This window comes from Bicyclus anynana, chromosome 19, assembly GCF_947172395.1.
Source record: "Bicyclus anynana chromosome 19, ilBicAnyn1.1, whole genome shotgun sequence".
NCBI classification, from domain to species: Eukaryota; Metazoa; Arthropoda; class Insecta; order Lepidoptera; family Nymphalidae; genus Bicyclus; species Bicyclus anynana.
Window position 1 is genome coordinate 6,214,253 of NC_069101.1, and position 19,057 is coordinate 6,233,309.

Below are 19,057 nucleotides of genomic sequence, written 5' to 3' on the forward strand. Positions count from 1 at the left end.
ACCGATTTTGAAAATTCTTTTACCACTAGCAAACCACGTTATTTTCGAGTGTTATAAGCTATATTTTTAATCCCCGCTTTTTTCACGGGAACAGGAACTACGCGGTCGAAATCGCGGAACTTCGGATATTACTAAATAACATATTAAATGCAAGAACATAAGGAAGTAACTTCATAATACGTGCTGTAGCAACGGTGTAAATGAAATTAGGTTACCTCATTTTACTTACACTATGCGTAGGCTACGTAAACAGGAATTTTCTGCCTTTATCTATTTTATCCAGACCGGTAATACTGTTTTCCGAGTAGGTAGATAATAGATTCACAGCCGATGGACTTTATATTGTTTATGAAGTCGCTTTGTAGCATACAATCCGTTCTGTATCACATCACAATAAAGCGAACTATAAAGCAAATGCATTGTGGTAGTAATTTTAGCGATTGAATCAAAATTTGATTATGGTTTTGCTTTTAAAGACGAGCGATAAATAAGCATTTGAGTTTCTCATTGTAATTTTCGTGACTGTATTAGATAATTCAAAATCGATTCATTAATTGCCCCCTAAACTACAAAATACATACTCATAATCACGTACAACTCGTTTCATCTTAGACCTCATCATAACTTTCCATCATTCATGTTGTAGTCAAGCGCAAGCCTATACAACATAAAAAACGACTCACTTGGCGGTAGAGTAATAGTTATAGCCACGACTAGACCTACGAGTAACTACAGAAAACATAATTATGTACAAGTATAACTACTAACTACGCAACGTAATTGACTTTTTTTTTTATTGAGTAAGAATACAATAAAGAACTTAAGCTAACTTATCCTAATAATTAAACAAATCATGCCCACGTGGAATGGTGGCAAGAATACTGGCTGCATTTCCGCGCTGGACAGCCAGGCTGATCCTTTGTTTTGACTTACTTTTGTAACAATTACCTTTGAAACAAAGTAGTTATAGGTGGACAGGTACATATAAAGCGTGAATACAGTTTGAACACATATTGAATTACTTTTTCGGTACAAATCTAATCTCGAATAAACCTAAAAATTCAAACTGACAACTGATAAAATTGCTACCCACAAAACAACTGATGAAAAGCCGAGGATTTTCTGAAATGTAAAAATGGTTGTTAATTTAAAAGAATGAATATTATAAATAAATTATTCAAAACAAACACTAATCCGGAACCGCTACCGAATTAGACTCCTCAGAGAAATCTTCATTTTATCTGAATAAAACAGACTACCCTCATCAACGGGAAGGGTTCCTACATTTTCTTTTCCTTCATAATAAATGAGTTTACTTTATTTATAATTCAAATATTGGAAATATATTGCTGTTTGAGCATACGATGGAAATACCTAACTGAATTTTGAAGGTAAGTGAGTTCTATTAATTTCAGGAATACCTTGTTTTATAACTAAGGTAACTTGTTTAAGGTATTCGATTCCCAGTTCGGGTCTTCTTGTTTTTGGGTAGGTATTTGAGGCAAGCTGAAAACTTTTCTTGTACCAAGTAGAGCACAATATATTCTAACTCAAGTATGTTATCGCCGCGTTGCAACGACTTGCGATACGGAAGACTTGTGTGCTCGTGGCGTTCGAGCCGTCCACATCTCTTTTTATGTAATTCTTTATGGGTTGTTTGGGATAGGCGGGGAGAGTGACTTGAGGTACTTTTAAACCTACACACAACGTTCACAAGTGCGTGACTTCACTTTAGGACATTCTCTGCCATTCTAGGGTCTTATATTGGTTACAGTTTGATTTGTTAATTAAGTTGTCCTGACAAATGTGGTGAATCATAACCTTTGTTGAGTTGAGTCTGCTAAAAAGTATAGTAATGCTACCCTAACTCATAACTGGAAACCTGGCTGGGAAAAGGTTAGTAGTTTAAGCGTAGAAAGGGGTTCTTTTTACAAAGCCTCTCAACATCATCTTATACTCTGTAAAAGAATCTTTTAATGGTATAAAAATAAAAAAAAAAATTCTCAAGGACATGTTTTGCAAAAAAGAACTTTCAGGATTTCAAGATTAATTAATTTACAAACACCTAAGTAAAACAGCACACCGTTCAATGTTGCTGGAAACAAGCTGGAGAGCAAGACCACTATAATTTCATGTTTGGCTATTATTATTAATAGTAGGGAAGCCGAAGAGGAGATTTTTGCAGTTACTCGAGCGCGGCAGACAAACATAAGGGACTATACCTGTTGTTGAGTACCTCCACCAAGCATGAGCCCCCAATATTAGTTGGTAACGTTTAGGGCAAACAAAAAAAAAACAGAAATACTCAACGTGCACGTTACATTAGGATAAAGTAGGTCAGGTCAGGAAAAGGCGTGCATTTTGAAAATCTGACAATTTAAACATAACGTAAAGGAATGGGAGGGTTCCAAAGTTACAAAATAAAACCCTTATATGTCTGTTATCGAGACACGACCGTGGTTAATTTTTTTCTGATTTTGAATGAAATAATCTCCTGAATAATCGTTCATATTTTCTGACGATTTCAGTAAGCCAAAGTAATAAAATTGTCTTTAAAGTCTGGAGTATTTTTCCCCACCGCTGAAAACGAAAAAAGTACATAACCATTTATTCTTTCTATCATCTAATCTACCAAATCTAATCGATTTCAGTGACGCTTTAGTAACTACAAATTTAGCATCACAGGCTCCACTAGTATAAGTAAAACAACGAATCTGAAATGGTCAAAATGATGTGTAAAGCTAGAGAAATTGAAGCACACACAACGGCGACTTTTCCCCTCAGAAATAATTAATTTTATTATCCCTCGACCCGTATTACACGATTCCCATTTACGCATTATCATCTACGCCGATTTATAATGCAGAGTGAGCCATTACAGAAATTAATTTGGCTGTACGGAATTTAAATTAAATTGGTTGAATAGAACTTCGAGCAAGGGTTTTCGGAAATCATAACGTGACATCGCCTCTAATTAAAACTAACAATGGATGGTCACGAACACGTGTAAGTAGACTTTCATTTTACTGCAAAGCCAAAAGTAAGGGTAATAATTTTAGCAGTCTAATATGTGTGTTTGTATTAACGTATGTTTATCCGTAGCGTTCTATTCTTCCGATTTTGATGATTAAGATGTTAATCGATTTATCATTATGATTCCCGTAACTTGATAACATTTTAACTGACTTCAAAAATAAGAGGAGTTTCGTTTTCCTTTTTTCTTCATTTCGACGGCCTCCGTGGCGCAGTGGTATGCGCGGTGGATTTACAAGACGGAGATTCGATAATCGGCTGAACTGATTGAAGTTTTCTTAATTGGTCCAGGTCTGGAGGCTTGGGCCGTGGCTAGTTACCACCGGCAAAGATGTACCGCCAAGCGATTTAGCGTTCCGATACGATGTCGTGTCATCCTAGTCCTAACAAGTTAGCCCGCTTTATTCTTAGATTGCATCACTTACCGGACTTGTAGAGAATAAAATAAAATAAAAAAGTCAGCCTGTATATACACTGTTGGAAATATCATTTTCTGAGAGCGTGCGATCCCACATGGATTTTATAGAATTGTTGTGTATTTTTATTACATTTTTTCAGTTTATTTTGATAATACCCATCTATAGCCACAGAATCAGCGGACTTACATATAGATTGGTGTCGGTTTAGACCGACCTGTCACCACAATTGGTTTACCGTGTAGCATGGACTCTCCATGACCTCGCCATCCTCATCCAGGCACTACCCACGGGATCATCGATCTGGAGAAACCTTATTTATCAGCCACTTCAAAGGGGTTCTGTATCTATAATTGTGTATCTCGATGTACCATTCAAATAAGCCTCAATAGCTCAACGGTAAGAGCGGTTGGACTCATCACCGAGGGGTGGTGGTTCGATCCCCGTCCCGTTGGTCTATTGTCGTACCCACTATTAGCACAGTCTTTCCCGACTAGTTGGAGGGCAATGGGAATATTGGTCATATTATAAAAAATATGGCAAATATTCTTTAAAAAAAAAAAATTAAGAGTCACTACGTGGTTTTTCATCGTGTTTTCGTTTTTGCAATCATCCAGTATTGTGCATTAATCATGGTAATTTTACGCTAAGTAGCACTTAGTGGTGTTAGTAGCAAGTATTACCGTTATTTTAACGAAAATCGTTATTTACGTAATTTTGTTGAAATAATCATAATCTATGGTCGTAAAAATAAAAAATCACTGCCACTTAATGTAACATAGTTTATGTCATTTCGTTGAAATTACTATGTTAGATGATCACAAAAACGAAAATTCGACTAAAAACGGTGTAATGACTTATTATTTGAATGATACACAGAGTTACATAATAGGGCCACTTTAGAGCCCTTATTTATTATTCACGCTTGCTGATACGTGGTCTCCACTCCAGTACATGTCTGCCGGTCTGCCCCTGTAGCCAAGTGGCACGTCGATTCTCTTTCTACGATTGCTAACGCTTCAAAAACTAGAAAAATGTATGGGAATGACAGATCTAGATCACGTGACCTGTCGACAGCAAATGTCATTCCCATACATTTTTCTAGTTTTCAAAGCGTTAGCGATCGTAGAAAGAGAATCGACGTGCCTCTTGGCTACAAAGGCTGGTCCTTTATCTCTTTCATACCTTTTATTATTTTTATCCGTACTACTAACAGGTTTTAAAAATTTATTTTTCTTGTAAATTAGTTAAGCAGATTTTTTAAACAAAATTGTTTTGTAGAACAATGAATAAATTATTTGTTTTGTTGTTCTTACAGAATAACCAACTTTGCGATGCTAAGTTACTTTGTATTTGAGCTTTGTAGAGTCCTGAGAACAACCAACCCCATGAGAATATTCCGGTTTCAAATTAAAATGTACTTGGACGGTTTTTTGTCGGATCTGGGTTGCGTTTAGATTCGTTAGTTCTTCTGAGCAAAACATATTTAGTTATTCAATTATTATAATGACCTTCTTAAAAGTAATACCAGCATTTATTAATTTGTCTAATAATGCCAGTTATTTAGTAACTAGCGGACGCCCGCGACTTCGTCCGCGTGAAATTTAGTTTTTCACAAATCCCTCGGAAAACATGGATTTTTCTGGGATGATTTTTTTTCCTATTTCCATTCCAAATTTCAGCCAAATCGGTTCAGTAGTTGCGGCGATAAAGAGTAACAAACATCCATACAAACTTTCTCGTTTATAATAAGTATTAGTAGGTTTGTATACAAAAAATAGTTCAGCTGCCATCATTATTCTTTCTTACTGACCATTTTTCCCCTACCATAACAAAATATAAAATTATTTGTATTAAAAAAAATCTATCTATACTACAGCCTTTCTTAGTACTGTTTACCAACAAACAAATTGAAAATGAGGGTATAAACCATTAGTCATTCCACGCCTAATAATAATAATTATAATTAACTTGTTCTTAAATTAATGAAAATGATTTTTATTGATTTATAAGCTTAGAACAATTACATTAGAATTAGATTTAATATATTTTACATAACATTTTATAAACAAACGTAACATAATTTAAAATAAATAAATTATGAAATGACATTCGTTTTCTGCCTTTATTTCTAATTTATTTGTTGGTAAACAGTATTCAAACAAACAATTCAATTAAGTTCAAAGTATTCATCAAGAAATATAATGATATTCTATTAAAACTTCGTCAAAAACATCATTATATAGGTATTTGACGAGTGTTATTTCTTCTTCCTATCTTTTATCACCATCAAAAGAAATTCCGCGATATAAACAAAATAGGAATTGCTTTGAAAAGAAAATCAAACGTACAATTTTCCCTATTTGAGAAAGGAATCTCGTCATTACTCAAAGAAACGTTATTATTGCTGTGTTGAGTATAGAGATTTCGAAATAATTTGTTTATTTTTCTTTAATTTAATTATACAAATTTTTCTTGTGTAACATGACACCAAAAAAAGTATGTCACATTTAAAAGTTCAGTTTAAGCTTGATATTAAATTGAAAAATCATTGGGGTGTAAGTCATAAAAAATATATTTCCTTGTAATGATTCCTTGGACTAATGTTACCCTAGTAAGTAATTAGCTAGTGATTTTTCGCATAGTTTGACCGGAAAGATTGATTGATTGATATTGATGTGACGGCACATGTGCGTAATGAAATAAAAGAAGAAGAAGAAGAAATATACTTTATTGTACATTAAAAACAAAAATAAACGATAACTTATAATAACACTTAGAAACTAATGTACAAATGGCGGTTTTATCGCTAAAGAGCGATCTCTTCCAGACAACCAACAAATACATAGCGATATTGAAATTGGTGAAATAAGCGATATTTTACGAGCAAATGTGTTATAAATTTAAAATACATCACGCGAAAATAAAAATAGACGGGAGTTAAATAGAGTAAATAACTCATTCATAAAAATTGGTGTGTTTATTACCATAAACATAAATAGGGAAATAGGGAAAGAAAGTGTACGCTGACATTACGCGGACGAAGTCACGAGCGTTCGCTAGTGCTTAAATATATACACAATTTGACGGCATCTGTGGCGCAGTGGTATGCGCGGTAGATTTACAAGACGGAGGTCCTGGGTTCGATACCCGGCTGAGCCGATTGAGGTTTCCTTAAATGGTCCAGGTCTGGCTGGTGGGAGGCTTCGGCCACCATACCGACAAAGACGCACCGCCAAGCGATTTAGCGTTCCGGTACGATGTCGTGTAGAAACCGAAAGGGGTGTGGATTTCATCCTCCTCCTAACAAGTTAGTCCGCTTCCATCTTAGATTGCATCATCACTTATCATCCAGTAAGAGATGAGATTGTAATCAAGAGCTAACTTGTAAAGAATAAAATAAAAATGGAAATTATCTGTATTCCACAAGCCTTGTTCTAGCAAAATCTAGCGTTAAATAACAATGAAATGTACATTTTACATTGATCTCACATTACTTACAAGCGGTAGCGTCCGTTTACGTTGCGAGGTTTCCACATCACAGGAAACGCCGCGGCATGCAAACTCACCGCATATCATGCATGGAATGCATTTCTAAATGTAACAAGCCATTTCATTAATTCACATGCTCTTACTGTAGCAGCCATTTGTATGTACGCCTCCTTATAAATGTAAGTGGCTGGTCTAAAGGCGCGTCTACACTTCTGTTTATTTATGTTGAGTCTTCTGCTTTATTATTCCTTAGGTCCTTCATTCCAGAAAGCATTAGACGTTCTCAGTTCTACGGTCAGAGCTTCCTGCTACCTGGTGCTATGGTACATAGATTTTAAAGAACAACATACATATTATTATGAACAGAAACTAGGAATGAAGAACTTTGTCTGTCTGCCCTGACTAACAAATTAGAAGAAGTTAAGGCTCCATTCACATTGATGAAGATTCGAAACTAAGCATTGTAATTTTTTTTAACAAACTATAATTACGAATCTCTATAACTATAATATAACGTATACGTAATATCATCATAAACACTGTTGAGCACGAGACCACTTTGGAGGTGCATGCCCTGGACAGGATCCTCACCCTGATAATAACTGATAATAAATTAATGATAGATAATATTCACAGTGACACACTGCAAATATTTTATCTAGTTAAATTGATGCCAAACATATTTTCACACAAAATTAACTATTCAATTTCTTAATTAAATCTTTGCATGCCGCGGAACGGATTTTAACCTATACGCCCTCCGAATAGAAGGCATAGGTCATATCCACTGGGCTATCACGGCTCTTGGCTCATATATAGCGGTTTATTCAGAATTAATTAATAATATAACTTGTAAAAACTCGAAGTTGTTTGTTCCAGTGTGAATGGAGTCTTAGAGTTTCAATAACGTAAAGTGTAGATACACCTTAATATTTAAACTTTTCAGTGTGGTTGTACAGAAGCCAAAGTGGACGTTTTAATTAAACTTGTGCGTTTCAACACTGGTTGAAATTTTGGCACGGCAACTTTAACTGAGCAGCCATACTTTTGTATCACACTAGGTTGTATTATTTAAATTACAAGATCTACGGTAATTTTATTAATCTAAACTAATATTCTAAATGTGTTTATTTAAATGGTGACTATGTGTTATGTACTTCGTCGCTAACTATGGGCCTCATAAGAAGGCTCAGAGTCACACAGCGGGCTATGGAACGAGCTATGCTAGGAGTATATTTTAGTATCTCTGTGTGATAGATTCAGAAATGAGGAGATCCGCATAAGAAACAAAGTCACCGACATAGCTGAACTAGTTGCGAAGCTGAAGTGGCAATGGGCGGGGCACATAGTTCGAAGAGCCGATGGACGCTGGGTTCCCAAAATGCTGGAATGGCGACCCTGCGCAGCAGTGTTGGTCAACCGTCTACCAGGTGGACTGACGACATCAAGCGTGTCGCAGGGATTTGCTGGATGCAGGTGGCTCAGTATCGTGACATTTGGAAGTCCCCACAAAAGACCTATGTCCTGCAGTGGACGTCCATCGGCTGATATGGTATAAGTTATGTATACAAATTGGGAACAGAAAATGACATAGAGTTTATATTCCAGACTATTTTTCGTTGCATTCCATCTATTTATCTGTCCCTACATTAACTTTTTTTAATTCAGAAACCTTTCCAATCATCATCCTGCATAAAATTTACTGACGGGATTTTCATAAATGGAGATTTAACGGCCTCCGTGGCGCAGTGGTATGCGCGATGGATTTACAAGACGTAGGTCCTGGGTTTCGATCCCCGGCTGGGCCGATTGACGTTTTCTTAATTAGTCCAGGTCTGGCTAGTTACCACCCTACCGGCAAAGACGTACCGCCAAGCGATTTAGCGTTCCGATACGATGCCATGTAGAAACCGAAAGGATTTTCATCCACCAATTTGAGGCTTGTTCTATTCCTTTACTCGTAGTAATAGAACAAGCCTTAAATTGGTGGTGAACCAAATTTGCGATACTCCGCAAACTTGCTTACACCTTCGAACTTGAATATTTCAATACTAACTCCGTCGATTCGATACAAAAGCGGGTAGTTTGACTTGTTGACTTTATAAAGTCTATAGAGAATCGACCATCGAGCGCGTCGGCACCTTTTGTCTGTTTTATCGACTTTATACCGGGAAGTATCTTAAAAGCTGTTTGCAACACTTCCGTCCCTGAACTTTGTATTTAAATGACAGCGAAAAACAAATTTCCACGTCTACTTTTCTGTTGCTCTTTGACACAAATGAATTTCTCGCTAGATAAATTTTAATTTAGTAAGTGATTGTTTAACATTTAATTTATGCTTGATTTCGATCGTTTTGTTTTAGCTCCCCATCACTTACTCATTGATATACATACATTAATATTAGTTTTGACATTATTGTATAATTTTTAGGTTGATTAAGAATATTTGAAAACAATAGGGATGACGACAATTTTTTTTAATTGTATATAAACTAAGAGTATGATAATAGTAAAGCAATTTTGTAAAAGTAACAGGATATCTGCGATCATTACTTTCGGAGCTACAGGGATTTAAAGAGTCATATTTGCGGCGCTGCCGCGGATCCCTGAATAATGCCCCATGCAAAATGGTACGAATTAATGACGTCGTAGGTATATAATGATCGTTACATTTGTATGGGTGGTCAAACAAAATTACTAATATCTTTGTTATTTTTACGTTTATGTTTATAGTTCACATATTAAAAAATGTCACAATTAATTATGTTAATGTAAAGAAGCTAAAACTGTATGAATTTTCATCTAATTACAATAAAAGATTTTTAATAGATTATGAAATTTTATAATCGTATTTATTTTGCAAATATCCAAAAAATCTTTGCTTTTTATGTTTAAGTTAGTTAACATTGACCTTATTTACCCGAATGTATTATAAAAATCAATATATTCAAACCTAGTCATCATCTCCATTGTAACATAATAAGTACAGTAGTTTCAGAGAATCAAAATGCAAACAAACAACCAATCAAAACTTTCCACTTTTATAATATTAGTAGGTATAGATAAATAAGATGGATAAATACCAACCTACTTCTTGTTTTCAAATGTGTCGATGTTTCGTGTTCAGTCTTGTCTCTAAAGACTTTGGTTATTTCCGTAATGGAGAGATCTTTTATGCAAATTTCTACCATTCTCTCTTATCCGCCGTCATTATGATGTTATAAATAAACGCATCTTTTGAGGCTTAATGAAGTGGAAAAGCTTTTATTATTAAACTAAAATGCTGATTTCAATATTTTAAAGCCCCTCATATTTCATTCAAGATCCGCTCCCCAGCTGCGATCTGTCATTGCGGATGACATTTTCTTCACTTCGCATTATATTATTATACAAGCGCATGCCTGCGACTTCGTCTGCGTGAAATTCAGTTTTTCAAACCCACAACCGTGGATTTTTTCCGGGATTTAAGTAAAAGTATAAAATGTTGCCTAATTTTAATGAATTGCTTCAGATTGATCTATCTACCTACCTACGCGTTGCCAAGCAATAATTGTCCGTTCTTCTCAAATTATCCGTGTAAATGCATCACTTCAAATTTACTTGTCAGGGTAGGTATGTGTCACGACGATTGTCTATCTACAAACGCTAACGCTTTGAAAATTAAAAAATGTATGGGAATGATATTTGCTATCGACAGGTCACGTGACCAAGTCGTCGATCGGATCTGTCATACCCATACATTTTGTCAGTTTTCGAAGCATTAAGCGTTTGTAGTTACAGGCCCAGATTCTTATTATAGATATCTACATACGAGTAGGTATGAACGAACAATACCTTCTGCTTAAAATCAACTTTTTTTTAAATGCAATCCACGCAAGCCCTGATATACCTAAACGACATAAAAAGCTTGATATCAATGTGTAAAATAACAGTTCTAACAGAAATGACACAAAGATTTCCCGTCACTCGTAGATCCCTTGTTACTTTACCATTAAAACGGGTGCGAATAAGCGCCGAATAAGAAAGAGGCTTAAACGATTTTCGCGTCTGACTTGAGATTTCTTGTTTGAATTTCATTCTACACTGCCTTCATATGCCTGAATAATCATACAAAGACATTTGTAGCCAACTTTTATTTATTTTTGAAAATTTGTTACTGTGTGAATGGTTTGTACCTAATGTAAAAAACTTGAAATGATTTATAAAGTTAACTCGTTTAAATTTTGGATTTTTCTAACAGTTTGTTCTCTGGTTACTAAAACTTTTTTTGCTAACGTTCTTCGGCTGCCATGGAAACATGAACAAAGTGTCATCGGATGCTTAAAATAGTTGGCAAAAATATTTGCGATATTATTGACAAATGAAATGTAACTCGTTAACATCTGTACACCACGTACAACAATGTCGAGTTAGTTATTAGTTATCCAGTTATTTTTTAGTTAGGACTTCCAGAACGGCTGAATGAATATAAATAAAAAATTGTCATAGAGATAGAGTAATCTGGAACACGGTACGGCACGGCTATTTTTCCGATAGTGCCACGGAAACGTGATGAAACTGAAGGGTTAGATCGCTTATACCACAGAAAACATATATGTACAAGTACAGAAGATTCACTCCGCAACGTTATTAAAATAAAAAGCGACTCTCGCTACGACACAATACGGTGCAATTCAGTTCGAATAAAATTATAAGCAAGCCGTTTTATTTACCTACAGTTTTTATATTTATTACATCTACTCAAACAACATTAGGGTTGTCTTGTCTTTTTCATTACCTTCCTACATCCTTTGGAAGTTTGAAAACGCGAGTCTCCGATCTTTATTATTATTAAGGCAGCCAAATGCACAACAATTTTTACCCCATTTTTGGTTAATAATATTACAAACGACGAACGATAACGAAAGGGCGAGGCACGTCGCGCAGCGTGTGCAAAGCGTCCGATCTGAGCGGCGACACTCGCCTGTTTAAGTCACCCCCAGGGAACCTCGACCATGTACGTTTGCGCTAAAACACGTGCGCCAGGCCTGCTTATACTATAAGTAAGGATTAGGTAATTTACTAATTTGTTAACTAACCTATTGTTTTAATATTTCCAGGTACAAAATGAAGTTAACACTTGCGCTCGCCGTCTGATGTGCAGTGAAATGGAGTGTTCGTTCTGAGAGGCGCTGAGGCGGGGAGAAGATGTGGGAGAGGCGCGCGTGACGAAGTCGTGTCGGATGCGTCGGGGCAGTGTGTACAGCGTGTGCGAAGGCGTGGAGCGGTGTACCTGCACTAGGTAACTGACTACTTGTAGACTGACCGATTGTGCAGCGTTAGGAAATGCAGTGTGCTGAAGGGCGCTTAGACGGGGGGAGATGTGGGAGAGGCGCGCGTGACGAAGTCGTGTCGGATGCGTCGCGGCAATGAAAAAGTGTTGAGTGGTGTTGTACCTAATACATGCACTTGGTGAATGATTACTTCTGGTCTTATTGGACCCACTATAGGAGATCTTAATGTAACTATACGACATGTTACTACAAATCAGAGTCAAAATTCATTTTACAAGCATTTTTGAAATGCCATGTTTTCTCATGAGTTAATTAATGGTGATAATCAAAGTTGAAAACTTACAATTAAAGTAACTTAGGTATAAGGCTTAACTAAAGTTATAACTTACCACAACATGTTTATTAGATTTCTAAAGTAGTTGTTGACATAACATGGATCAACGACTACTTTAGAACGTTTACTAAAATTAAAAAAATTTAAACATAATTTAATTTATTTATGTGTAAAATACTCTCAACAAAGTTTATTAACGAAGACTTACACAGCACTATAATTAGATTAGTTACCATAACCTCAGAAAAAGCTATGTTAAAAACTCGATTAGGACGCGTCAAGAGGATTTCCAGTTACAGTTTGAAAGTAACTACAAAATGGGAATGCTCTCTTCAGAATTCACTATTCACCGTGCCAGCTGGAGCCTAACAAAAAGTGTCCGTTTTGAAATACGTCAGGTGCAAAGTGGAACGAACGAAAGAAGCGTGCAGTACGACTTGGATGCATCCGAGTAATACGGGGACATAGTGTGTCGCATTTGAATGTTTCAACGCAATTGTGTCCTTACTTACCGAGTGAGATGTGATACTAGAGAGCAGAAAAACTATATTTCAACAAAACAGAAGAATTAGAGTGTAACGGCGACTTTCTGAATGTAATCTTTTAAATGCAAATGGGCGTAAGAAGACTGGGACGGTAGTGAATAGTTTACTAAGGCTACACTGAGAAAAAAATCCTGCCCCTGTACGTACGATCTACGATTTGTCTGTCTACGAACTGTCTACGATCGCAAATGCTTCGAAAACTAGAAAAATGTATGGGAATGATATTTGCTATCGAAAGGTCACGTGATCAAGGTCTGCCATTCTAATCTAGTTTTCGAAGCGTTTGCGATCGTAGAAAGAGAATCGACGTGCCACGTTAAAATACGTAGCAAATCAGACTCGTAACTATTACGCTACGCTAAAAATACGTAGCTATTACGCTTGTAGCCGGCACCATGTAATATAGACGATCTTTATGTAACATAATGTTGGTTCTAAGTAGCAAAATAAACTGTAGTTTTAGGTTAGTAATGGATTATGTAAATATAGTAGATAGTTTACTAAGGCTACACTTGAAAAAAAAATACTGGACCGCCATACATAAAATTAAATTTAAAAAATTCAAAATTCATTTATTTCAATTAAGCTTAGTTTACAAGCACTTTTGAAATGTCTGAATTATGTCTTATATATAGTATTTAATCTAATGGTAATAATAGTCGAAAACTAAAAATTAAAGTTACGAGTGTTCCAAACGTGCCTTGGTCCGAGAAGAGCCCACAACAAACTCAGCCAAGGTTTTTTTTGTGTACGACCATTTTATAAACTGATTTAAAACCAAGCACACAGTCGTATAATGCAGTTTAGCACCAAGCTTTTTTATCATTTATATAATCATTAACACTATAATACGTAGCAAACCAAACAATATTACTATTGTAGCTGGTTATGTTGTTATTAGCTCCTTATATAAAACGGTGTTGCTTCTAAGCGGCACAGTAAGCACCATTACTATACTAATTATACAGCATATATTTTAAGCTGCACCCGTAGTAAGTAGTACAAGTAAATTGCAAGCTCCTTACGTACGTAGCTAATTTATGTAGGTTATGTTTGCCGGTGTAGTTACTTGTCTACAATCCGGCCGGATGATAAGCGCTGATATAACACAGATTCACAATCATATAGGCTAACCTTTCAACACTTTCAAAACAGGATATTAGTAGTAGTAGCTTGGGAATAAATTGCTCTATATAACTAGCTGTACCTAATGATTTTAAACTTGTATCGTGGTTGTTCATTATGAATGTTATTTAAACGGGTACATACCAACTGGCAACTTTCGAAATATCGACAATAAAAATTTCGTCGTTTTATCGTGGTATGTACCCGTTTAAATAACATTCATAGCTGTACCTAGTACTAAACATTATTCTAGGTGAAATGGTGTGATAACGAAAAGAAGAAACCCTTTGTATCTATCGCTGTCTGTCTATAGTATCGTGTTAGACAGGGAGAGATGAAGGTGAAGATAATACAGAATAGCAATGCTGATCGACTAGCATACTCAATAAACAAACCTGTTCAGACGCGTTAAAAGCACGCCCCCTTTAGCATGCTCATAAATTGCACGACTGTTGATTCTTGAGCAAGCTCGAAATAAGCATGCTCATTATTAGCAATGTTGAGATACACATGCTAATAAGTAGCAACTGCACAATAGTAGCATGCTTTCGTGCTTGAATTGAGCATGTGTAACAGTAGCTTAAGGTTGTTAAACTAGTGTCTATTTTGAGATGAAGTGGGCGGACAAAATGCGTGGGTTGAACGTATACTTCAATCGATTTACCGAGTCGCCTTCAGTTGTAAGTATATTTAAGAGACGTATGTCTCGCACCTTTAATAGTAGGAAAATATACGATTTCATTATAATTATGGAAAAAATCATTGAAATAATTTAAATTGAACTGTACATTATCGTAAAATACCATAAGACTGCTGAAGATACTCGTAAAATAAATAAAACGATATCCACTTACGAAGAATTGTAAGAACCCTTTAAAGACAAATCTCCCGACAGTTCTACAGATTGTGGAGATGAAACTTTCGTTATTGCAGTAACGTTCAACGTAATATCGTCCGTTTGCTACGATGTTGAACATTGCTTCAAATGGCTACTAGCTGAGAACTTTAGAAACAGTGATAATCACATACCTATGTGTTTCAACGTGTTGGTCGAGGATAACAGAAAGAGACAAGTTTTGTTGGACATACATTACAAAACTTCAGGGACCTACCTTGTGAAGTAAGCTTAATTTTAAATTTCAAAGGACAAAATATTAGTAGATAATATGCAAATTGTGTCTTTTGCAAATTAGAGCTTCGACGAGGAATTTGAGAACTTCTTTATTTAAACAAGTCAATTAATGTACATTTGTAAATTTTGTTTAAAATTTTAATTTGTAGATACTATAATGATGGAATTAATTAATATTAAGTAGGTATGCGATATATTGTGTTAATGCCAAATGTCTGGATCAAAGTTAGAGTGGGTCTTAGATAGATCTACTATTTATGACCTTATTTCAGTTTAATTTGTTAAAATTTGTTGAATTGATAATAATCAGATATGATAATAAAACTTGAATCGAAGCATCCTCAAGAGATGATTATGAAGTCTCAACTAATCTTGGAATAACTGCGTCGTCAGTCCAATCCTAGGCCCTATTCTGGTCATCTTATAGTGATCGTCGCAGAATCAACTGCACAGGTGTTTTTGCTCTGTTGAGATATTTTGTATCTACGCTGTCACACCCTTCTTCTGGAGCTGTCTAGAAGTTCGGCGAGATTTATAGTATTGTTCTTTTTGTGCAGGTAGCGCGGGTGCGGGCGCGGGTGCGGGTGCGAGCATGGCCACGGCGGGTTGATGGACGCGGGCTGGTGGTCGCCGTCGCCGTCGGCCTCGCCGCCGCCGCCGCCCCGCGCCCCGCCGCCGCGTTGCCGCTGCCGACCGCTCTCCAACAGCTACAACTGCTTGCCTCACTACGGTACGCTGTCTGTATACTGCGAGCACTAGGTGCGCGCGGGTGCGGGTGCGAGCATGGCCACGGCGGGTTGATGGACGCGGGCTGGTGGTCGCCGTCGGCATCGGCCTTGAAACGTGGCCACGTTACTCGCACTCTTGCCACGAATACTCATGGAAATATTTCCACGAATATTCACGAGACTATTCCCGCGACTAGAGCACTACAAAGGCAGGCATCCACTGATCTGCATTGTACGTAGCGGACGCATTGCACAATTCTTTTTTTTAATTTTATGATAGATTGCGTTGATCCGTACAATGCGGAGCAGTGAACGCACTTGTATGACTTTCTACTTCTTCAAAGAGTACAACAATCCGTTCGATGCGACGCGTCCGATTCTTAAGCGGATCTGCGGACGCCTACCGTAAACCGTACCGTACAGGGCAACATCACCGCAGAGCGTAAAGCATAGTGTGGCGGCTTAGTAAATAAACACAAACACAAAAATGTACTACACTACAAACCGAAAATAGCATATAAATCGTTGGCGACCATCAGTTTGACACAGTCGATATTGCTGACAGATGGATGGCCAGAAGTCGAGGACGAGTCCACCGGGGGCGCGCTCCGGGAGAGGGAGTTGCGTTCCCTACACCGCACCGTGCCCGCGCTGCGGCGCCGGGAGCTCGACACCCGCGCAATCAAACACCATTTCTACCCCGAGGGTGGGTGGGGGTAAGTTTTAAAAAAGTATTACCGCGAAGCTTAGTCTACCCATGTTCATAGTGTTTTGCGTGTGTACGCGATGAATGTTTTAGTTAAGTACATAATATTTATTCATATTTTAGTTACCTGTTATGTGCTTATGTGCATATATGTACATGCATCAAACGATGCACGCGGCTTTGAAGAATTTCGTTTGTTTAGTGGTTATTAATCTTGTACCTAATTAATTAAGTTAATATTAAACTAAAAATTGACACAGGCGAAACATAATGCCTTGAGGCATTTTCTATGTTATTTTCACAATTATAAACTTGCACCCCTATAGCACTTATATTTAGGGGTTAAATCATCAAAACCTTCCTTAGTACTATATTACCTAATCTATTATCTATCAAAGTCTATACCTACTATGGTTCGTGGTAATAACTATACCCTCCAAACAACGACTTAAGATGGCGTTAGAGAATCCCAAGAATAATATTATTTAAATAGAATCCTTTTCATGAAAGAAGTCCCCCAGACGCGGCGCATACTGTCATTTGATAATGGCGGTCTTATTGTCATTTGTGTAAGGCGCTGTCAATTTATTTCAGGTTTAGCCGCGGGACTTCTTTCATGAAAAGGACTCTACCTTGAATTTTGTTTCTTATAACTAATTAACTAACTATATCTGTTATAAGATATAATCTATTCTCTGGTGATGTTTATAGAAAAAAATTCGTCGCAAGATAAAAAGTGAAACAGATATACACAACCTATTTTAAAATAGCGTTGAATTAACTAAAGAAATATTTAGCACTAATGTCATAAAATGGAAATTAGTCATTCACAAAGGTACCGGTAAAGTGCGGTATCTTATTGTAATATTTAAAATGTAAATATTTTATTTTAGAGCACCTAATGTGGACGACGTAGTACCGCATAATAGAATAACCCAGCAAGAGTAGAACACGAAAGTTTTAAATCAAAAGCGTAATTTAGCGAGCTCGGGTTGTGATGATAATATTATAAACAATTCCGAGAAACTACAGAGATGAGCTCGCAATTTACATAATGTATGAAATCTTAAAATGTAACAGGAAACTTAATATTATTTTAGCTATGTACAGTTTCAGAGAAAAGCACTTAAGATTGAAAGGTTTGCTTCCAAGAATATAATTAATCTGAAATATTTACTTAAATCAGATCAAGTGTTTGTTCTAATATAAATGATGGACGACCCCCCACTAGGTGGACTGAGGATATTAAGTGGGTTGCAGGGAGCCGCTGGATGCTGGCGGATGAAGTCTGCCAATCCGCATTGGCCTAACCCCTCTCATTCTGAGAGGGGACTCGAGCTCATCAGTGAGCCGAATATGGGTTGATAATGATGACGTTAGGTTTCAAGGATTTATTAAATGTACATCTTAATTTCAGTTGGATCGTATGCGGCGCGGCTTTTCTGGCCCACCTGCTGTCAACGGGGCTACAGCTAGCCTACGGAGCTCTGCATGTATACGCGCTGCGGCACCTGGGACCGGCTGCCGACCACGCTGGTCAGTTCAATAACATCATCAACAACAGCATATTTGAATTGAATCAGGCCTCCTGCCTCATAGAAGATTTCTACTACATTGACCTTCTTATACGTCACGCATACAAAGCCTTTAGTGATGTCACTATTATTAATACACTCAAAGGGAAACCACTTCCGGAAATAGAAGAACCAGAATTCCTCGAATACGAATATAATTATATTTTATTCAAAATAGGTAGGTATTTGTATCGTATAAAGGTGTTATAACATCGATAATATACTTAAACAAGAGGGTATTTATCTATACTAATCTATATCTATACTTCTATACTAATATTATAATCTATACTAATCTATACTAATCTATATCTATACTAGTCTATATCTATACTAATATTATAAAGAGGTAAAGTTTGTAAGTTTGTAAGTTTGTCACATTTTTTAAATGGGGTAATCTTCGGAACTACTGGTCCGATTTTAAAAATTCTTTCACCAGTAGAATGCTACATTATCGGAGAGTGCTATAGGCTATATTTTATATTGGTATCATATATATTAGCCGAGCTATTACAGTTTTTGTCATACAGGTCGGACTGAACTCCTCTTAAACAGACTTATTCGCATGCGCTGCGTTAACTATTGTGTAAAATTGAAATTAATGTATGAAGACTTTATGTATCTTTAAAAGTTCTACAAAAAAGTCCGCGACACCGTATATCTATCTTCTATATATTAGCAGATATAGTACCTTTTGTG

At 36.6% G+C, this 19,057-nt stretch overlaps 1 protein-coding gene across 1 annotated transcript in view; it reads left to right on the forward strand.

The window, feature by feature from the left end:
- The window catches only part of LOC112055165 (monocarboxylate transporter 3-like), a 90,101-nt gene that overhangs the window by 56,832 nt on the left and 14,212 nt on the right, over positions 1-19,057 (forward strand). The window contains exons 2-5 of the mRNA XM_052887430.1: positions 12,041-12,222; positions 15,908-16,080; positions 16,644-16,794; positions 18,202-18,320. Coding sequence (XP_052743390.1) covers positions 15,960-16,080; positions 16,644-16,794; positions 18,202-18,320 — 391 coding nt within the window. The 5' untranslated portion in view covers positions 12,041-12,222; positions 15,908-15,959. The remainder of the gene's footprint in view (positions 1-12,040; positions 12,223-15,907; positions 16,081-16,643; positions 16,795-18,201; positions 18,321-19,057) is intronic.